Source organism: Manihot esculenta, chromosome 15 (assembly GCF_001659605.2).
Source record: "Manihot esculenta cultivar AM560-2 chromosome 15, M.esculenta_v8, whole genome shotgun sequence".
NCBI classification, from domain to species: Eukaryota; Viridiplantae; Streptophyta; class Magnoliopsida; order Malpighiales; family Euphorbiaceae; genus Manihot; species Manihot esculenta.
This window is the reverse complement of record NC_035175.2, coordinates 10315228-10338423: the sequence shown is the minus strand read 5'-3', so window position 1 is coordinate 10338423 and position 23196 is coordinate 10315228. Positions and strand designations below refer to the sequence as shown.

Sequence of the window (23196 nt, the reverse complement as noted above, 5' to 3'; positions counted from 1 at the left end):
AAATCATCCCAAGTCCAATCCCTAACAAAAAGCAAAAGCAAATAATAACATGATCATAAAGAAAAAGAAAGCATTTTTCTTGAAACACACAGATGGGACTGGACTCAAATGCACCCAAGGGTCCCCTCTGCTTTATGGTTTTCTTTCGAATGTGTATATGATTATGGTTACGTGTAGGGGAGAGAGGAGGGCTGCCCATAAATTGCCACTGAAACTTTTGCAGCGCTATCATCACTGAATGTCTGGGGTGTAAATGAAAAAGCAAGGAAGAGAGAAAAAGAAGAGAAAGAGAGGAACAGCAGTTGCATATAGTATTAGTATAACTAGGGGAGGTAGTACTGTGCAAAGAAGAAAAGAGAGAGGCGCAGATTGCCGAGGAATAGAGAGCGTGATCCAGTGAAAATCTAAGTAGTGGTCTGCAAGCAGGCAGCATTTGTTTACTTTTGGCCAAAAATAGGGGAGGCTGCCGCTGCTGCGGCCCCTGCTTGCCTCCACTGCCTTTTGACACGAATCTAGTAACCCTCCTCGTGTCTCTTTTCAACTCACTGTGTCCTTCCCTGTCCCAATAAGACAACTAAGATCCCACAGTTGGGAACTACAATGACTCGACTCTCAGTTTGGTTTATCACCGTCTTTTGTACACCACATCATTCGGCAGCCCATCCCCTTTTCTGATCAAGTATCTGAAAGAATCACTACAAACTTTAGTACTTGCTTTTTCTTCCTTTTTCTTCCTTTTTCTTGATTATGTTTTTGCTTCTTGATTCTCTTGCCCATTGGTTGTCAAATTCTCACGAAAAGTCTCAAGTTCACAAGGGCCACTCGGTTCCGTAAAGTACGTTCCAAGGCATTATCACCACCTCAAGAAACTTTACTATCTCAGCCAACTACACCTGCGTCGTCCATTCTGTTTTGGTTTGACAATGGAAACGTTCATTACAGAAAAATAACAGGAAAATGCGGATTGACCCTCGTTCTTTTTGCATTTTATTAATAATAATATTTCATTAATTAAAAAATTTATAAGAATTCAATTCAATTGAATTTTTTTCTTACAAAATTCTTATTTAAAATAAAAAAATTTTAAATTTTTTAATTTGAAAAATTTTCATTATGCATAAAAATACAATCATGAATGATTTTGCAAAATTTTATCTCAAACTCTCTAGAAATCCATTAGGATATTCTGGCAAAGTAGAAGAAATTGCGGGAACAAGGTTATGAATTTTGTCCGACAAAAGTGAGTTGCAAATGCTGTTTCATGAAATACTTTATTCTACAGCGGCAATAGAGGAGGAAGAAACTTGTTTTTGCAAGAAATAAATGAGGGGCAATTGTTGCAATATAATATTCGCAGACTAAAAATAGAAGAGCAAAAGTTATTCAGTTACATGCAGATGCACAATATCAGAAATGTAGAATGGTTATTGGTCACCAGCAAAGATAGAAATTGGAACCATTAAACATTTTACAGTGCTAAGACAGCCTTCTATTTTATTTTATTATAATATCTAATGTACATGAAAAAAGCAAAGGAATAAGAAAAACATACACTCCGAGTTCACAAGGTTGCAACTGAGAAAACATGGTTTCTGTTTTGACATGCAAAAGTCGCCCATTTTATAAAAACTGGCTATGGATTCGAAAGGATAGATCAGGATGTATAGAGAGGTTCTGGCTCCACTTTTCGTCTAATCCTGGAGATGTAAAAGACAGCAAGTTTCAGTACAAAAGCAATTGACAAGTTTGGGAGGAACTGAGAGAAGAATTATTTGTGGATTTAGGGTTGGAGAAAAATTATTTGCGGATTTGGGGTTGGACTGTCAAGTGGCAGCCGAAAAGAGAGTCTAGCGCCTATTTGACAGGCACCAGGGCCCAGTGCCAAAGCCCGGCGCCTATTTGACAGGCGCCAAAGCCCGGCGCCATTCTAAATGGCGCCCATTTTTTTTTTTTTTTTAAGAATGGCCTGGCGCCACTTAGAGGCCATTATTTTTTTTATTATTTTTTATTTATTAAAATATTATAATTATATTAATTAATTAATATACAAGTGTATAAATATTTAAAATTAAATTTATTTTTATTGGACTGCTATTATTCAGTCGTATATAATTACAGAATAATATTAATGTCCTAATATTTTGGAGAGTTATGAAATATATTATTATATAATTTGATAACCGCTAGACTTTTCTCACTCTAGGGGAAGCTAAACCCGAAAAAGTGAAATAGGCCTAAGGTCTCAGAAACCCACTTCATTTAGCTGGTCCAGCATCTTCGGTCCTCACTCAGACAAACACGGGACAAATCGAACTGCTCGTGAGTCTGTGTCCAGCACGAGGAGTCCAGCCCAGTAATGTGACTTGAAGAAGGGCAGCAAGTCCAGTCAATTCGCAGCTCTGCCCGCATGCGTGCTGGAGGAATTAAATGGTCGCCTAACGTGAAGAAGGGTTCTGACACTTCCGTACTAGCGATCTAAGCACCTTCGATTGTAATTAGATAATATTAGATATTTTTATAATAATAAATATTTTTTATAATTTTAATATATTAATATTTAATAAATTTTATTATTAATTTTAAATAAAAAATTACTATAATATATAATTTTATAATTATAAAATTAATATTATACTGCGATTAGATATATAAAAACAATTCGATTGTAATTAAATATATAAAAATAATTCAATAATGTTGTATATATTTATTTAATGATAAAATTTTTTATTATTTTAATAAATTAATACAGTAAAATTGTTAAATAATATCAGTAATTATTAAATTATATAATAATGTTATAAAAAAGATAAATAATAAATAAATAAAAAAATAATGGTCTGGCGCCATTCTAAGTGGCGCCAGGCCATTCTTAAAAAAACAAAAAGAATGGCGCCACGCCATTCTTAAAAAAAAAAAAATGTCTGGCGCCTGTCAAATAGGCGCCAGACTATCTTTTCGGCTGTCACCTGGCAGTCCAACCCTAAATCCGCAAATAATTTTTCTCCAACTCTAAATACACAAATAATTCTTCTCCCACCCCTAATTTTACAAAAAGCCCGCTGAAATGCCATACTTCATAGAATTGACAACACTAGATGAGGACTAAAATAAAATCTAGAGTGCAAATAAAAGTGGGAAGCTATTCCCGCCCCACCCAACAGGATACTATGGGGGTGGTCTCTTTCACTGCTTGATTTCTTCTTTTTTTTTTTTTTTTCCTTTTCTTTTTCATTGTACTGGTTTTGAACTTGCATGTGAATTTTTTAACTTCTATAGTTTTTATTTATCATTTATATATAAATACTAATCCTAATTTGAAAGATATATTCTTTTTTAGATTTTGAAGTTTTTATTTCATTTTTGCTTTTAATAATAATAATAATAATAATTGCAGCTTCTCTGTCAATATATAGCACTATTATATTAATTTTATAAGTTCTAACTTTTCTCAATAAGAAATCCCCATTTTAAAGGCCAAATACATCTTTCAGCCCCTGCTCTTTTACCTAAAAAGTCACTTGGTACCCTTAGCTTTATGTGATCACATTTAACACCTAAACTTTATAAAATTATAATTATTAAACCCCTTAACTTTATAACGGTAACGAAAAGTCTAAGCGCATAACAATCATGTACAAGGTGTTAAATGTCAACCACAAATAGATCAAAGTGTCAATTTACTTTTGGTGTAAACTTCCGGGGGTCAAATGATGTATTCAACCCTTTCAAAAGCAATTACTTTCTCTAAAATAATTTTACAAATTCTAGTGTAGCTAATAAGTTAGTATAATAGACAATAAATACTATATTATAATAGTTAAAATAATATAACATAATATAAATAGGAAGAATTCTGATACTGATGAACAAGTACCTAAGCAAATGAAAAGTTCAAACCCATTCAAATGTATCATGATTTGGTATTGGGCATAAATGTTAACTATAAATTGAGGGAAAATGAAATAAATTGTGGAAATTATTTATATATGATTGAATTCTATGTATATTTATAATTCTGGAAATATTATTTATAGTTAATATCAATTATACCTTTTGAAAGTAATCAATTTTTCAGGAGACTTTAGTTTTTTGAAAATTTAATAAAGATGGATCAAGAAACTAACATAACCTTGAAGCTAATAAAACTAAGACAACTTTTTTTTTTTTTTGGGAAAATGTCAATAACGATTTCGCTCAGGCAAAACTTACAGACAAGTTGAAAAATATTTTATCTAGTAATACAACATGCATATGACATGCTAACTTCTTTGAATAAGTGAAGTGGACATACTAAATAAAAAGTTGAGGGATATTTATTTCTAAAGATCAATTGAATGATACAAGTAAAATGAACTGCCGGGAACAAATTAGCTTGCTCAGCTGTTCTGGTTCATACTTATCAGTCAATTTAAACTAAAAATCCAGTACCAAAAAAAATGGAAGGCAGAATGCTTATTTACTCACCAATTATCTTGTGCCCATTTACAGCCATCAGTGTCCACCACATGCAAGCTGTATGCATGCCTTGATTTTGGGGACTGGTTCTCAAAACTGCAGCCCAAGCATAAAAAGAGAAAGCAAAAGGTGAATTTGGACGTCATCAACTGTTGAGGAATATATCAATTCTTTGTCCATGGAAAGGAAAATGAGAATGCAGTAATTTGAAACTTATACCTTTGATGAATAAGATCACCATGAATGATGACCAAAGAACCAGCTTTCACTTCAATAGGCACAAAATCCTTTTGGTCATAAGAAGGGAAAGACCGATCAAAGTACACCCCTTGTTCACCTCTAAGAAACCTTCTGACCAGGCCATCTGAAAAACACCACCAAAGTAAAAATAATTAGACTAAGCAATTTTATTGGATTATTCTTTTTTTGAAAAAATAACCAAGTAGAAGGAAGATACTTTTATGAGATCCAGGAATGGCCCAGAGGCAACCATTTTGTATTGTTGCATCTTCCAAGGCCAGCCACAACCCTGTGCAAGTTGTTGGTTCAGTATACAGAAACGAGTTGTCCTGGTGAGGCACTACTTCACCTCCAATACCTGGTTGCTGTTAGTAAAGACCTCACAGATTAGCAAAATGCAGTGGTCTTAGCTTCAGAAGCAGCATAAAGATAACAATCGATTTTGAATCCTCCAAGTTTATTGTATCAATTCATAACAATCCGATCCAAACTGACCAAAATAACTTTTGAATCTACTTTTCACTTAACCCAAAATGGTTAATCCAAATTATTTAGTAGTATTAAAGCTAAAATTTATATATTACCAATTCAATTGGTAATTTGCTGATGTAGAAAACTTTCCCGCATCAAGCATGCAGCTGAATATCACACTCTCTCGCTAAATTTACGACGTCCTCGTCACAACTGAATCGGATCGAATACGATTACTAAGCCAGAACCAAACCCTTTGATACTGTGGTTCACTAGTGTCTCGGACGGCTCACGGGTAGCCCTTTCCTCATAGATCCACTAGTTACGCGTAATTTTTCTGACCCAGGGTGGCTCTGATACCAATTGTAACAGTCCGGCTCAAACTGACCTAAATAACTTTTGAACCTACTTTCCACTTGACCTAAAATCAAAATGGTTAACCCAAATTATTTAATAATATTAAAGTTAGGATTTATATATTACTAATTCAATTGATAATTTGTCGATGTGGAAATCTTTCCCAAAGGTAGCTAAATATCACACGATCAATACAATGTGTCCGAATCATTTTGTTTCTTTTAGTGTCAAGATTATGTTAAATACAAATATGGGAGTATTTTAAAATATATCATATGATCTCTACTTAAATATTACAATGATTATGCCATGTAACATAGCATATAAAAGGTAGATCCTTCAGTTTACGCTTTGCACTATAGAGGGATGTAACCAATGAGATGATTTAACTCAAACATACATTAAACTTCTTCTTGAGGCACCCCAATTGAGTTAGTCTTCATATCCTGATCCACATTTTGTCCCACCATGCCGAAATGCATCTCTTACGTTGTTCTAGATGCTTATTCTAGAAGAGATCCGAAAAATCCAACCATTCACAAGTGCAATGCCCGTATCAGATACCAACATATCACCATAAAATCAAAATCTGTATGCCATGTGTGTTTTCTTTATAGAAATATGCTAAGGGTGTAATATAGACAAGATTATGATCATACACCTAAAACAAAGGTCAATAAATAGTAAGCTTTTTGTTCCCTAAGCTTCTCCACAGTTTATCTCAATGAAGAAGCAGCCAAGAATTAACTGAAATTATAGTGTAGTAACATACCTTAAATATATACATAGACTGAATAACCACAGGCCTCCTGTAACCCAAGGAACGTAGCATACTTGAAAATTTCTCAGAGCTAGAGAAGTTTTTAAACACTGGGTCATGCTCATGCAATGCTGCATAAGTATAGCACACATGTTGTAAAACTGCATATCATCATGACTACAATTGTAGTGAAATAGATCCAGTTCCAGAAGTATTTTATGACATTAAGAAATACTATTGCAATTTCAACAGTATACCATGGCCAACTTTGTTAATAGAGAGTTCCTTAGGTAGCCGTAAGTTTCCATCCTCTCCAAATGCTTTCTCTGCCAAATATTATTATTGCCAGTTGTCAGCTTACAAGAAACCATCATCTCCCAAAAGAATCAAGAATTAACTAAAGACACTAGAAAATTAAAATGTCATGTAACAAAGTAAATAGGTCCTCCAGATCAGGAAGAAAAAAAAATTAAACATTATCTCCTCTCACCAGTAACGCTTAAACATAAACCTTCATTTGATTATTAGTAATAATATTATTACTCAACTAAACCCCAACCCAAATTAGAAATGCTTTTTAAAGGAGTGGGGAATAAGGAGTTTATTATCATTACAAGTAGGAAACCCTAGTTGAATTTGAAAAGGCCAATTGCAAACGAGATTACAACACGACACTGTGCTTTAATGCCACTGTTTAAACAGTCCACATATAACAACTAATGAACAGCTGCAACTATTTATTCCTTGCACTAGGAAAAGTAAAGAGTTCTACCACTAACCAAGGGAAAGAAAAGGGTAAAAGAAATCATAGAAGGAGCACCGCCCTAGCAAAGCAGAAATTAACTTCAAGAAGTAGAATTTCAATACCTTCGAAGAAAAAAGAGATCTTCTCGGCGCTCTCGAAGAAGTAACTGTCAGTTAACTTTTGCTGAAAGAGAACATATATTGAATATTGACTTCTAGGTTGAATAATAATTGAATAAAAGCTCTAAAAACCAATAAATAAAACATGATTTGGGGCATCAACCTGATTCTTAGTAGAGAAAATTGAGGCGGTGGAGGAGCAGTCAAAATCATCAAGCAATCGCTCCATTCTCTTCGTCATGGTATCGATTTCTTCAGGGCTTGCAAATGATTCCAACACAAGATAACCTGTTCAAATGGGGGAGAAATTGTTTAAACAAAGAAAATAAAAGACAGAGTCTTCTGTATTTTATAGAAGCATAACTTGTGATTAGTTAATTGCCTTGAGAGTTGAAGGACTGGAGCTGGTCGGAAGTTAGATTTCCGGTGATCCCCATGGCGCTGGCTATTTTCGTCCGGTGTTCGAAGTCAAAGACAAGAGGTTATGTTGATAAGCTATTTTCAGCAGTCGGTGTGAAGTGTGATGCCCTGGACCTATGGAATCAAATATAAACTCAGAGGTCAGAGCTCTTCGTCCGAGTCTCTATTTCTATTGCATCCGTTTGGTTCAAATGAACCTATCTAAATTAGCAGAATATGAAAAAATATATATACATATTTAGTTTTGATATATGGAAATTATTAATTGGGACTTGATTTTAAAAAATATAATAAAATAATTTTAAAATTTTACTGATTAGTTTTTTTATTATATTAATAAAAATTTTTAAAACTGTGACAATAAACATTTTTAAATGAACTTTTTTTTTTCCAAAAATAAATTAAATCCCAGAATTAGGTATTTTTAAAAAATAAAAGAGGTTGAATTGAACCACGGTCTTCAAATGAGTCTTAAATATATCTTTACTAATTCTGTGATAAACTATTTATTCATATTTAATGAAACTTCATGATTTATGTAATTATGTTCAAAAAGAGAAGAATATAAAAGGGGAGCTGGAGAAAGAAGGTTCTAAGGACAAAAGGGACTGCACGAGTGAAGAAAAGGGTGAGACAAGGTAACATTCACTCCCACATGTCTAACTCAAAAGCTACTAAATAATTTATTTGGGTTAGTTGTTTGAGATCATTGCAACAAAACTATTACAATTGTATGTTTGCCAGACGAAATAAAACCATCCAATATACTATTAAATCATAATATTTGAATGTCCAATTTTAACTTAATAATATTATAAATATTGTACAACAAAATTCTGATGGAAACATCACAACATAGTGACCATATCAGTAAAATATAAGCGAAATAAAAGTTATTAATTATTTTGAATTAATTAAAAAATTTAAAAGTTATTTAAATCGATTAAATTAAGGATGTCATAAACAAAAAAAACTGCTCAAGTGACCAAAATATGAGCATTTTAGTTAAAGAAATGTTAGTATCTGTTTTCTGAAATTTTGTGTTGACAAATTTCTTAATATTAAATTTTTAAAATTTCAAATCTAATTTTTTGAAATTAAATATATAAATTTAAAATGTAATTACATCCCATATACAATATGAAAGTTATTTCAAGTAAAGAGAATGGATTACATGGCAGGCGTATAAATCTATTTGACATAGCCACAACGATAAATCTTTCTATCTTCTTTCGCTCACTTTTCTAAACTCAAGGATCTCTAATTCTTAATTAAAATAAAACTGTATGACGGCGTCTCAGCAAGCTGAGCTTATTCTTTTTTTTTTTTTAGCACTTAGGTCTTCAGCACAAAAATTAAAATAAAAATAAAATTATAAACCTAATCCACTTGGTGGGAAATGTAACTTTTTAATTTAAGTCGGGGCTTTTAAATTCCTACTCCGGTTCAGGGCACTTTAGCTTAGGGTTTTTGAACGTTTATTTTTTATTTATTCTTTAATGATATTAAGACCATCTTGCCAAGTCAGCGCGGCATCGACTTTGCTGAGACAAACATTGTACGTTCATATAACAAATCGACAGAAAGGCAGCTCTTGATCAACTAAAGAGAGGCAGGCAGTTAATTTATGTCAAAACTCTTCTAATTGTCTTAACAAAGCAAGGCAGCACACCATATTGACATCGCACAAACAATTATTTTCAGGGAAAAATAACATATAGAAGATCATATATAAGACAAGACACGATGAGCAACAAAAATGGCCGTTAAAAAAAAAAAAAAAAAAGAATCTACAGCCTGATCTGTGATGAAATGTACATAAATTCCTGTTCCTAAAATCCTAAAAATGGATCCAACCCAACTAATTTACAAGCATGACGTAACCAGGGCAGGAAAGAATCAAAATGTATCATCTTACAGCTTGTTAGATACAGCAGCTGCAGCAGCATGTATGGAAACAATGCTCAGTTAATGCCCGGGAAATTCCTGATCAAAGAATTTGTTTGCATGTTCTCCAGCATCATGTACAAAAAGATGCGGTTCCCCCTATATCCAATCCCAGGAAATAATCAGATGACTGCAATCTCCACTAAATCTTCAAAGCTCCCAAAATTGAAGTGTATACCCTCTCACTGTAGGGAAAGGGGGAAAAAAATAAAAGAATCACAACACACAAAAATGGGGTCAGCAGCAAGATCTGTTTATCAAGCACGGGTAGAGGAATCAATGGTCGAAATCTCTCCAAGCAGATCACGGAGCTAATGATCTTGAATCAGTCTTGTTCATACGGCACATGCAATCTGGGCATGGAAATGAATATATGGAATCATTTGGTCTCTTGAGTTCAAATCCTTTGGAATCACTGTGAGACCGCATATTCAGCATATGTCGCTTGAAGCTCTTCCACCTAGCAATAAAGGAAAGGATTAATACGTGTTAGCCCCATATTATTTTTTGGTCTTAAATGATAAGCATTTTGAATAAGCATGTTTGCCCATTCCCTAATCCTTCTATAGGACATTTCTGTTTTAAATAACTAGATATGATTTAGCAGCCAATTAAAAATGTGAAACACAGAATTCAATCCTGTTGTGTACTTGATTAACAGAATACAGTAATAATCAGCATATAATTTTCCAGATTAATGAATATGAATAAGTAAAACCTACAGTCTAGAAATTAGGTGTCTGAGCAGTTGGCAACATTAAGAAAATCCCCTCCAAGTTCCCAATATACTTTGTGACCAATAAATGTAACATCAGTTCTGTTGCTTTCCAGCCAATTTCAACTAATAACAGACATCAAGAGACCTTCCTAAGGAGCTAAGTTTAATTAATTTTAGTTTTATGCCAATCATTATGGTTCCACACTTACGAAAAGATTGGTCAGTTGAGAGGAAAATAAAAGCATTGAAATAGATGCATACCCAATATTTGGATTATCAAAGAGCAAAGCTAACTTTCGCTTGTCTGGCCGGATTGTCTTGGAATGTCCACCGTACAAAAATCTCCTATGGCCCATCAGAAAATGAGGGAAGTTCCCACCCTGAGTAGTTACAAATACCTCACTGTGAAGACAAATAGTGTAGTCTATCGCAGCCATCCTGGAAGAATAGTTCTGAAAGCAGTAACTCAAGTTAAATCAATGGCCACTGAATCAGCCATAAAGATGGAAGAAGCAAATCACAAACCATTCATACCTTAAATGGAGCAAGCTCATCCTCTGAAGCCAGCATTTCTTTAGTTAGCATATTTGGGAACATTTCCAACAGCGGGGCCATGTACTTTTCAGCATTGTATATCTTTCCAGATGCTAAAAATATGAATGTGTTTTTATCAAAACCCATTCCCCTGAGCATCAAGCCTACCTGATATGGAAAAGGAAAATAAAATAAAATAGAAAACATCTTAATATGAATAATACTATATTTCATAATCCATATGCATACAGGGGCAGAGAACAGGTATAGGAGACTAATATTACCAAAAATTTCATTGTCCACAAACACTGATCTTTTTTGGCAGCCATCATGAAAACAGCAATTTATTCAATGGTCGAGATATAATGAGCTCTCAAACAAACATGAAACCCTTAGCTTAAATATGCCACAATTTCTCAAGGTGAAACAGCAGTGACCCCACCTTAGCTTATTGAATATAGCTAAAATTTACAAATTGAGACATTCCAATAACAATGATACTTATGATGATAATTCCAATGTGACAATTAGATGGACACAAATTGCACATACTTGATTATATGTGGCACAATGAGGACATATCTGAGATGTGGCTATGGCAGAAATAAACATGCAAGTCTCTCCATGATTAGAAACACAACTGTGAGAATGCATAGTTGCATATGGGAACATGCTTTACTCCTATTAAATTAGTAAAATAACAGTAAACAAACATTTTGCCTATTTGGATAAAATTATTACACCTCAAAACATTGCACGTTTGAGAGTAATTTAGTCATAGTTCATACATCTGAAGAGGAAAAAGTTAAGACCTGTCTGACTACCTGCCTCTACTGTCAGCCTCTCCACAAATCAAAGGGATGAAAATAACACTAGCCATGTTACGCCAATTGAAACTTTTTTCTTATTAGATAAACAATTTACTCATATGCACCCAAGTCATTCAACATCACCAAGTTAAAAAGCAGCAACAAGCTTTTCCCATATCAGATATTTATTCACATGCACCTAAGTCTTTCAACATCACCAAATAGGAGTAGCAACAAGCAACAAATCTCCAGCTACACAGATTCTTTAAGGACATACCTCTAAGAATGATTGGAGGACTCCACTACTCAAAAGAAAGAATTAGTTAGTATCCCTGAGGACATCACCAAGCTAAAAAAAACACTTAGCTAGTAAACTTGCTGCTCAAATTAACAAAACTAGTTCAAGTAGAACCTCTAAATTGCAACTTCACTGATAATGCAAGTAGCTACAATAACTAGCATATGCAGGATTCCAACAAAAATTTCAAGCATGCACATGCCACAAATGAATGACAAGAAAATTCATGTGCAAGAAGAAACGCCATTTCAGTTTAGGCATCAGTGCTTAATGAGATGGAGTGGTATAATAGTGATTCATTACCTCTAAAGGGGTAAGGGGGCACTTCCCATTGAGCCTGATTGCTCCAGGACGTATGGTACGACCAGGCTTTGTAAATTTCCCTTTCCAACCTCTTTCTCTTGCTGCTATCATGTCTTTTTCTTCTTGCTCTCCACCATCAAATACACAGCAAGAGAAAGCAACCATGTCCTGTGCATGAGAGGACAATAAGCATGTTTGCAAGATCATGTTTTCAGCCACAAAGAGCAGTAGCAACAAAATGATTAATATACTAACCTCCTCAAAGCGAAGATGTACAGAAACATACTTCCCACCATGGTTCACACTGCGTTCTTTCATTCTTGACACTAAAGCTTCTCCCAGAGTTAATATGGGATTTGAAAACCTCAATGCTTCATAATTTGCCAGGCATCTAAGCCGTTGAACAGCTGGAGGAGCATCAAATGATAACCGATTTGCAAAAGGAGAAATCCTTATAACCCTGAGAAATTTATTGAAAAAAATAATATTTCAAATCAATAGAATCAATCAAACTAACATAATCACCAGCAACACAACAAGCATGATGCAACCAACGACATAGTGTAATCACAAGACAATGACAACACTTGAAACACCTCTAAAAGAATAAAACAGAAAAGCTGACCTAGTTGTACCTTAGTATGACCTCACTTGAATAAGCCAAGTCAATGCCAATCTTAAAGCATGTCTAATACTTGTCTAACAAATTGTCACATTTTGAGCTATGAAACTCATCTTAACAAATGGGCTAAACACGCTTATTTGATTTTGAAGTTTATATATATTTATTTATTTAATACATAACCCCAAAAGAATATTAAACCTACAGAAATTTCTTTGATAAAATATGTAATTTTCTGAATTAATTTATCCATGGTTCAATATTTCTTTATAACTTTATTTTCTACGTATTTAATACATTAAAAAAAATTGCTTATATTACACCTAATGAAATTTCCTTTGTGAAACATGTAATTTTCTGAATTAATTTATGAATGGTTCAATTTTTTGTTATAACTTCATTCTACTTGCTTAATACATAACCAAAAAACAATTCCTTATAATAAACTTACTCTTATTTAATACATAACCAAAAAATACTTACTTATATTGAACCTATTGAAATTCCTTTACTGAAATATGTTATTGTTTTTTAATTAATTTATGAATGGTTCAATATTTCATTGTAACTTTAGTATAGGATTATTCTGCTCTTTAACTAAGGAATTCTTCTTTTTATTGAGATTCAATTACAGCCAAATGGAGTTTTGCTGGCTTGTGTTCAATGAGTAGAACCAAGATCAAGCTCAATATCATATACAAGGTAAATAAAGCTGAATATAAGCTTAGCTCGAGTTTAGACTTTTGACTAGTTTCTGAAGTTAAACCAGCTGAAAAAATGCCTAGCTTAAGGTTGGGTTACAGTTGACTCAAGATTGAGTAATGCTTGAATCGCTTACAATAAGTCAAGCTTGAAGTCTCTAAAGCTCAACTAGTAATGGCCAATTTGCAGCTCCAATGTAATGTTACAGAGAAGAACTTGTTAAAATGCAAATGCTTCAAAATTCAAAATTGAAGAACTAAAAGAGGGCAGCCCCCAATCTGAAAAGAAAAGGACAAGATGGCATCTGAATAAATTATGATTACCCCCCTATTTATAAATGAAGGACATGCCCCAGTATACCAGAATTGGGAAGTAGAATTGCACAGGTAACATAAAACAGTTGAGATATAGGGCCTAAGTAATCTGAAGTAGCATCATTAATGAAATTTAGACATATTGAACATGCAATATTAACTAAGCAATAAATGAGAGTCAGACAGATAATCAAAAGAGGAGAAGAAATGCAGGAGGAAGAAGAGCAATTCTCAGTTCCCAACTATCTAGAAGGAACAGAAATCAGGCAAATTAAACTAGAAAAAAAACTATCTTGAACCAGTTAATCCTATAAATCTAAAACTCACTTTTCCTCCAATAACCTTGGAAGTACAACCTCCTTGTAGTAATGAATGGATGACCATGCTTTCACTCTGAAGTTGTAGACATTGGTCATGTTATGATCAAACCGCTCCATAAGATACAGGGGAATCTTATCAACAACCCGTACATCATTTTCCAAGGTACTGATGAAATAATCCTCATCATAGATGTCTCTAAATTTGCTGGATGAGTAAAACCCCAAGTCAGACACTTATCTCAACGTGAAAGCAATGTATATCCAACTATGACCCAAAAAATTCTGCGACCAATCAGGAAATTGCACGTTCCTCATGAACAACCAGCATTTGATATAAAAGAACAAGCACAATTCATTAACAATTCAGGAATACAACATCTTAAATCACTCATTCTTTTGGGAAAGAAATTCTAGACAGCACATAGTTTAGTTCACAAGCAGGCACATGCTAGTTTAATGAAAATTATAACTGATATTCAACGGCAGATCTCTCAGGAAGCTTTTCCAGATATATAAATTGCAGAAAAGGAATCTAGTACCAAGATAAGAGTAAATAGACTATAATGTTTCTTAGTACACTTCAAGTTCAAACAACCATATTTTGACACATTATGCAGCAAGCCTAAGGTGGGAACCACCAGAAACCATTGAACATAACTGTAATATTTCTAGGAACACTTCAGGTTCAAACAAACATATTTTTGACATTATGAAGCATGCATAAGGTGGGAGCTGCTAGAAACCAGTGGACAATCAAGCTTATACACCCTACCAGATAAAATTGATCTATCTAATCTATTCTAATATTCAAATTCAACATAAACCAAAACATTCTTTATTTCGTCAAAGAAACTAAAAATGTCAGGAGTTAGATTCTGCATCTATTTCTTTAAAAATTATATCTTGCTGGATGCTAAGGAACATGAGACTTGTTTTCTCATTTCTGTTCTTACACACAGCACAGTGAGTATAGTCCAAACCCACAATATATCCTCACTGCAAATCCAAATGAAAACTCCTACGTATTGGTTTTCATTTTAAAAAATCTTCAGTTCAAAAAACCAAAGGCAAGAATTTTTTATACATGAGATTAGTGAGTGTCAGTCAAGAGAAGTCTTACACTATCTACCATTGTCGTCCATAAGCAAAACTAAAAAGGTTAACTAATGGATACAAGAATAATGCTACGGCAATTTATTCATTTATTGTCCATAAGGATAGCCTAATTCAAATGTCAAGTGAAGGCATCAGCTCATACTACCTGAAAAAGGCCATAACTTTTCAGGATTGATAATGCATAAGTCATTCAATTCATCAGTTATCAATGCATTTCTATATTTTTTCACTGTTACCAAGTACAAATCCACATTGTCTAAAACATTACACTAGAGAAAATGAATCGACAAACCTAGGATCTCTCCAGATACTATGAAAATGAAAATTTGGGATGAGAAGTGTTGCATTTAGAAAGCCTGCCACAGCAACTGCATTGCATATCTACAAGGCATTGCATTTAGAACAGATTATTGAGCATTAAATGGGGTGAAGGAACCAAAAAAGGGAATCCTGGCATATATAAATCTGAAATGAGCAGAAGCAAGGGATCAAACCCACCGATGTTCTCTGCTGATTCAGGCCACCATTTGCCTCAACATATATGTAGCCATTTGATTCAGGTAATCCTATCATGATACAAGAACCACAACAACGAAGTTTTATTAATACAGAAAATCAGCATGATAATGATAGTATGATAAGATGAATATGAAGGATGGAACAAATTTTCAAAAACCAGAGAACACATTTGTGACTTGGAGCCTGGAGGTCACAGGTTCCAGCCACAGAAATAACCTCTTTACAAGGTAGAGATAAGGCAGCATACATCCACCCCTATAAGGCCCACAAGTGTGGGATTTTTCATGCTCTAAGTCACCTTTATGAGAATAAGGGAAGATGAAATATAGCGATGCCTTTAAAGTGAGGACAGACCACAAACTTTAGTGACTAAGATAAAGAAGCATGCTGTGGGTATGTTATGATAAGCATGACAGGTCAGTAAAGATTGGAGAAACATCTAAAATGGAGAGGCTCCAAGTACAAAACCTTAATGTTTAAACTTTAAGGTCAGGGTTCCAACTTGAAGATCCAAAATAAGTCCTATGGGGTTTGTGCTAGGCTATACGAGAGTGCCATCCCATTCTGTAGCTTCAGGACCAAAAATATGGGCTTCCTAACAAATAGTGCCTGGGAAGACACTGGCTTCAGTAAAATGCCAAAGGTAGCCTGTGTCATCCAGCTAGCAGTAAGAGTATGGCAGAATGATTATCATTCTAGCCAAATAAAGCGCCATTAATGATGATCATTGTAGGAAAAAAAAATGCCAATATCAGCACTTATGGTAGCGTAGAGATTACATGTATAATATGAAGAAAGTTTTAAAAACAGTGATTAAAACATCAATGTTGTAGTAGAAAATGTGACTGCTTTAGGAAATGATAAAGTTAGGGGCAATAGAAGACGAAGAAATCAATATATTTGAACCGAACAATGACAGATCCAGAATTTTTCATCTCTGGCCATAACTAGGTAGCACCTTAATTGCATAATCTAAGTTCAACATGTTTTGTGCTGCTGCAATTTCTCTGATATCCAACAATAGCACTTTAAATTACATAGCCTTGTGCAGAATAACTGAATAACAAAGTTTCAGATCGAAAGAAACTTGATGTGAAATTGCATAATACAACAAGACTTAGCCCAACAGTCTCAATAATATCTAGTTAGATTTCCATCTAAGATGGCCATAATTTGCAACCAGGTTCTTCCAAACTCCAAGTATAGCAAAGATTAAAAAGTGGCAGCAAGAATATTAATTGCTGAAACCAATGTTAACTACTGCATCTTCTATAACCTTAGATATGACTTACTTCATTACATTTACATGTTAAATTAAATGATTTAGACATCCCAAAAATAAAAATCACTGTGGCAAAAGCAACAAAATAAAATTCATACCTCCAGAAGACTTGTTCACACATGATCTCCACTCTCCACCTTTATATGAGTGTTTCCATATGGTTGATAGCTACAATAGATTAGATATCTAATGTGAGAGCCAAGTAACTAAAGATGTGTAATTCATATTTTTTTTAAAAAAATCATAAGACATAAAACCTGATGCAGCCATTAGACAAAATATACACCTGATGTTAAGATTGAGAGTTGAGAGAAAATAAAACAGATAAATTCTCCAGAGCCGGTTTTGGAATGCAGAGACTACAAAACCATATAACTGCCCCACATAGTATTAATTTTGGGTCAACAAGAGGGCGTAAGCCCTTATCTAAAAGTTTTAACCCACTAGCTGCAACATCTACAGATGCCAGCAATAAAATTACTGAAATCCATAGCGCTAATTGATAGTGCTAAAAATATGCTTAGGATTACTGAATTATAAGAAGCATCCTATTGAATTCTCAGAAGCGTGTGTTTCAGTATATACTGCCAAATCCAAGAATTGCTGGGCATCACCAGTTAGGCATCAGACACAACATCAAGCAAATACCAAGCTGCTTCAGTGAATCATAACTAAATTACAAAATCCCATAATTATCTTCCAGTCACTTGGTTCTGATTTGCAACATTACAATGCCCAACTGTCATTGCATCCTATCAACGAAAAAAAAAATCTACAACAGCCAGAAGATCCCCATCTCCAAATCACCAGAAAAAAAAAATAACCCGCCCAAAATTTTAGCGCTAAACAAGATCAAACCCATATCACTATTTCGCAAGATAAGCCGAAATGACACATAAAAACTTAGAACTCACTGCATCAGCGGAGGAATTATCTGCATCCATTTCGGGTCTAAGCTTCCGGTAAATCTGAGGACTTCGATAGACGGACCCAGGAGCAGGCTTGTGCTTAATGACTGGAACGACATCAAATGAAACCGTTCCCATATACAAAAGCATACCAGAGATGTAAATAAGAGGGGCAAAGAGGAAAATCCCCTGCCGGCGTAGGAGAACCGAAAGGAGAAGCCACGCGAGGCGATGAGCGAGGGTCCGACCAGGCGGGTGGGACGCCGGATTGAAACGCTTGGAGCGGCTGCCCCCGTGGCGATACCTCGGGGAACGAAGCGGCGACTGTGGTGGTGACGGAGTCGAGTGGCCGCTACTCGGTATCCTGTTGTATGCGTGCATTTAGTAACAAAGAACTGTTGGATCTCAGCGTCTCCGTTCTCGCTTCCTTCGCTACGACGTCGTCATGCATAAGCAAACTCTATGGCGTCACCGAGTTCGGTTAAAACGTACTTCTCCGAGGCTTTGTTTGATCTCTTGCTTTGCTGTGGATTCCTCTCTCTCCGTCTCCCGTGGAGCTCTGTTGTATGCGCGACGATTAAAGCAAAGGAAAGGAGGAGGGAAAGAGACCGAGAGAGGAAAGAAAGAAAGGAGGCACGTGCAGAGGAGGGGGGGATGATTTTTTTTTCCGAGGGGGGAGGTGATGATGTGTATTATTAGGGTTTTTTTTTTTTTTTCTGTCGAAGGTAGTATTAGGGGTTGTTTGGGCTTGTGGAAAGGAAAGGTATAATATTATTCTTTGTTTTCGAGTGGTTTTTTGGGGGGAAATCGGTATGGGGATTTCTATTTCCTCTGTCAATTTTATATTTGTCAATTTTTATAATTAATTTTCATTTAAATCAAATTATGAGATGATTTTTTTTTTACCGAGACTTAAATGGGCATTCCAATCAAAGTTTATACAATATTTATGTAAGGTGTCACATTTTTTTATTAATTTTTTACATATAAGCAGAAGGAAACACGTGCAGAGATGAGGGGAAGATGGGGTGGATCCTCTGTGCTTTTCCTATTTCTGGGACTTTTCTTGCCAGACATTAGTGGCTGTCTAAAGCCCCATCTTAAGCCATTTTCACTCCGAAGCCTTCCCCACCAAAATTTGATGCTGATTTCATCTTTCAGCCAATCACATGTGTCTGAAAATTAACAGGCTAGTGTTTATCCTTGAATTTTTTATATATCTTCAAACACGAACCAACTTTCCTCGCAATTAACTTGTTAAATTAAAAATATAGGGGAATATATATATATTCAAAATACTATTTCCTTTTAAGTATATTTTTTATTATTTATAATTTTTAATTATATTATTTTAAAAATATTAAATTTTAGTAAATATTAAAAGATATTTTTATATGTTTTTTGGAAATAAAATAAAATAAAATAAAATTAGATAAATTTATAATCTCCTCTTATCTCTTACAATAAATTAATAAATTTTAGTATACATAATTAACAACTAACTATATTTTAGTTAAATAATTTCCTTATACTATTTTAAATTTGTAATAGTACAAATAAATAATAGAGCATTTTGCAGTACAAGCATACCACTCAAAAACAAATAACGGGGATATTTTTTAGTTCAAGAAAAGCTGTTATGTTAAATATTAATAAAGGAAGCTTCAATGAAGGTGGTGAATATAGTATGCATATATATCATTTTTTAAATAAAAATTTTTTTATATTAATTTTCGAGCTTATCAGTTAAAAAATATTCTACCCTTTAAGTCATGAGAGTAGTAATTTAAATTTATTTATAATGATGTATCTTGGATTCATAAAATATTTCCTTGCTTACAATAATGGGTACATGGAGATCTTGCACGAACCTAAAGTGCAGCATTTTTGCCGGTGAAATGGACCCTTTTGTTTCTCCTTCAAAATTATTTAAATCCTTTATTTCTCGCTGAGCTATTTTCGACCAAATCTGATTTCAAGTTAACCAAATTAGTTGAGTTTTGAATCATATTTCTCGAAACATTGGAACGAATTACGTTTTTATTTTTAATTTATGTGAAATTTAATAAAGTATTTTATAGAGCCTATTTTTGATTTTATTATAATTATACTCTTTATTGTTTTTTATCAATTAAAATTTAACATTTTAAAATTATTTTAATTATATCATATCATTATTTATACCGTTCAAAATTAATAAAATTTTGAATTGGAATAAAATTTAAAATATAAAATTTTTTTTATAATTATTTTTATTAATATTTTTGTTGAAAATGATGGAATGAAAACTGAATTTATTAAAAAAATAAATTTTTTATTTTATATTGTTCAGATAATTAATTAAAAATTATAAATAAAAAAAGAATTTTATAATTAAAAAAAATTAAGTCATTTTTATCATTTCACGCATTTAAAAGTGGAAGATAAACTTTAAAATCTAATAATTTTATTAACCCTATTGAATTTTAGTTTTAACTTTACGATTATAATAAAACTATATTTTATTGAAAAATATTTTACATATATTAATTTGTTTAAAATAAATGAAACTTAATTCTTGAATTTAAAAAAAAATTATTACTTCATCTATAATATTAAAAAACTCATTATTGAATTTCTTAACTTTTAAAAATATATTAAGTATTTTAATTCTCAATTTTAAATTATATCAAATAATTTCTCCAACATTATTTTACCATTAAATATTTTATTATTTAATTTTTATATTTTTAAAAAATTTATTAATTAGTTATTTTATATAAGAGATATTTTAAAAATATATATAATATTTAATAATTAAAATTAATAAATATATTAATTTATAAATTTTAAAAATATTTTAATATATTTTTCATGATAAATAAATTAATTAGTGAGTTTATAAAAATTAAATAATAAATTTTTTAAATATATATATATATATATTTTAAATAAAATTTCATCGTAAAAAAATGATATCATCCCAAACAGAAAACGATTATACCTGATAAATTATCTAGCCAAAGTATAAGTAGTTAGAATAGTATTATGACAAATCCATCTAACAGAAATATGAGTTATAGAGTCTAACCAAAATTTATAATTATTCAAAATCAAATTATTGCATAAGATAATTTGGCAAAAATGCTCATCTGTAACCCCTACATAAGATAATTTGACAAAAATGTTCATCAAATGTCTGTTTAAACCCCTACATAAGATAATTTGGTAAAGATACTCCTCATTTTTTTCTCATCTCTCGAGTATAAATCATTAAAGTCTCCCGAACAAAACTATGAAAAAAAACCTCTACGAAATAAAACTCGAATAAGATTTTAAGATTGACGTCGTCATTGCTAATTCAGAAACTCATAATAACTAGTAAACCTCCATTGAACATTACATTCCGAAATAATTGAATCAATAAAATTTGAAGAAAAACTAACTACAGAAACAGACTCATAACTCATCCGCATTAACGAAAAGTTTCCTCCCAATTATTGTCTATTGACTGAGAAGCAACCATCAAAATGTAAAAAAATTACGAAAAAATTTCATAGGAGAACTAAGAGTTTTTATTTCCATCAAAAATAAAATGTCGCACTTGTAATTAGAAACCAAATCCTTCAATACATTAACTGTCCGAAAATTATCGCCATAAATCTGTCAAAAAAGTCAGCATATTCTTAAAATTAATTAGATTGTATGTGAAAACATCTCACTACACAAAAATCATAAGTAATGATCGCAATATCTCTGAAATTCTTAATAGGAATAATAATATTTTTTTCATCGATGGTCAATTAACGCATATTGTATTTCATGGTGAAGAGGAAATAAAAGGTTAAATTTAAGAAATAGAAAAATACGAGAGTATCGAGTTACAAAAATACTATAGATAAAAACTTGCGTCAAAAGTTTAAACTAAATTAATTTATTGATATTTAAATATATATATATATATATATATATATATTAATTCAACATATTTTGTGAGAAAAATATCTAAAATATTAAAATGACAACAAAATTAAATCGTTGAAAATGCATAGTCACGTTAATATATCCAAAGGCAAATAATAATTAAAGTTTACAAGATAATTTAATATTTAAAAAGACAATAATTTCATTATTTTTTTCTACATCATCTTACGCCATTATCGCCGTCCAAACTGCGCACTAACAATCCCTCCAAATCATCGCCAACTCTACGGCCCTAAGAGACAAGGAGCCATTAAATGAGCAGCCAATTTCAGCTGTCCACTAATAAATTTTGGAGTCGCAGATTGAATAGAAAATTTTCCATTTTTCATGTGATTAGGCAGCTGAACTAAAGTATGTGGGTTGCCTTGCCAGCGTATTTAGGAAGGAATAGGGTGCTAATCCTTTTATAGCTTTTGACAAAGAGGATCAGGCATTAATGTAACTATCAGTTTCGAACCTTTTCAGACTCCTAATTAATCATGATTTTGACCCGCCAGCTGCCACCTCCACTGCTCGTGCACTTTGTCTCAAATCCAATGTCATCACCTTCCCCGGGCTGAGAGCTCCAGCAGATTATACTTAACCATATATAAACAATATAATTGTCTCAAGTGAAATATCTCAATTAAAGTTATGAGATTTTTTTTATTGAAATTAAAATTGAGAGAAGATAATTAAATAAATTCCTTTTTGTATATATAATTTTTATTTATAATAAAATAAATTTCTTTTTAAAATTAAAAATTAAACTATTTCATTTATATTATGTTTAGAAACATGAAAAACGACAAAAATCAAAACTTTGCTGGGAGTAATGTCACCAAATTATACATTTTTAAATACATAAATTTTAAGAGGAAAGTTCATTCATGAATTTTATATGTAAGATATCAATTATACAAAGTAGTCTATAAAATTATTAATTAAATAAAAAATAAATTTTATAAATCATTTATAAAATTTTAAATAATATATTTTTAAAAATAAATCTAACTATGTATAAACTTATTAATTATATATATAATCAAAATAGTTTAAGCAGTATAATGAATTTAAAATAAATATGATATAATAATTAAATTTAAATATCTATTGATCTATCTTATTTTTTTAATCAAAAATAATATTTTTTAAGTCCAACAAACTCTAATAAATTCTAATTCAACTCACGAAGAGAACGCCGTAAAAGTAAAAACTATTTCTTAATTTATATATCCGTCAAATAAGATAGCGTCAGTCGATATTATCATCTAAAAATAATGTCAATCAGT

The 23196-nt window shown here is 32.4% G+C and overlaps 2 protein-coding genes across 2 annotated transcripts; both read right to left on the bottom strand.

Annotated features, from left to right (window-relative positions):
• Nucleotides 1-1466: 1466 nt before the first annotated feature.
• LOC110602183 (phytanoyl-CoA dioxygenase) lies at nucleotides 1467-7759 on the bottom strand. Its single transcript, XM_021739638.2, has 9 exons — nucleotides 7533-7759; nucleotides 7314-7438; nucleotides 7154-7214; nucleotides 6544-6612; nucleotides 6299-6417; nucleotides 4916-5063; nucleotides 4678-4822; nucleotides 4468-4554; nucleotides 1467-1697 (listed from the first exon to the last, which is right to left on the bottom strand). Exons 1-9 carry the CDS (start codon nucleotides 7585-7587, stop codon nucleotides 1655-1657), a joined length of 852 nt encoding a protein of 283 aa, XP_021595330.1. The 5' UTR covers nucleotides 7588-7759; the 3' UTR covers nucleotides 1467-1654.
• A 1558-nt stretch (nucleotides 7760-9317) lies between these two features.
• Nucleotides 9318-18637, bottom strand: LOC110602177 (protein ESMERALDA 1). The gene is made up of 10 exons (XM_021739631.2): nucleotides 17969-18637; nucleotides 17153-17222; nucleotides 15752-15819; nucleotides 15546-15634; nucleotides 14145-14342; nucleotides 12435-12639; nucleotides 12180-12347; nucleotides 10770-10937; nucleotides 10497-10687; nucleotides 9318-9977 (listed from the first exon to the last, which is right to left on the bottom strand). Exons 1-10 carry the CDS (start codon nucleotides 18341-18343, stop codon nucleotides 9821-9823), a joined length of 1689 nt encoding a protein of 562 aa, XP_021595323.1. The 5' UTR covers nucleotides 18344-18637; the 3' UTR covers nucleotides 9318-9820.
• Nucleotides 18638-23196: the final 4559 nt, after the last annotated feature.

What these genes read in the sequence shown, in the direction of transcription:
- LOC110602177 (XM_021739631.2), bottom strand. Translation starts at nt 18,343, where the DNA reads ATGCACGCATACAACAGGATACCGAGTAGCGGCCACTCGACTCCGTCA. An exon ending in ATAATTCCTCCGCTGATGCA is followed by an intron (nt 17,223 to 17,968) that starts GTGAGTTCTAAG and finishes AATCTATTGTAG; the next exon opens with CTATCAACCATATGGAAACA. An exon ending in TACATCTTCGCTTTGAGGAG is followed by an intron (nt 12,348 to 12,434) that starts GTTAGTATATTA and finishes TCTCATGCACAG; the next exon opens with GACATGGTTGCTTTCTCTTG.
- LOC110602183 (XM_021739638.2), bottom strand. Translation starts at nt 7,587, where the DNA reads ATGGGGATCACCGGAAATCTAACTTCCGACCAGCTCCAGTCCTTCAAC. An exon ending in TTTTCTCTACTAAGAATCAG is followed by an intron (nt 7,215 to 7,313) that starts GTTGATGCCCCA and finishes GTTCTCTTTCAG; the next exon opens with CAAAAGTTAACTGACAGTTA. An exon ending in AGTCTATGTATATATTTAAG is followed by an intron (nt 5,064 to 6,298) that starts GTATGTTACTAC and finishes CTTTACTAACAG; the next exon opens with CAACCAGGTATTGGAGGTGA.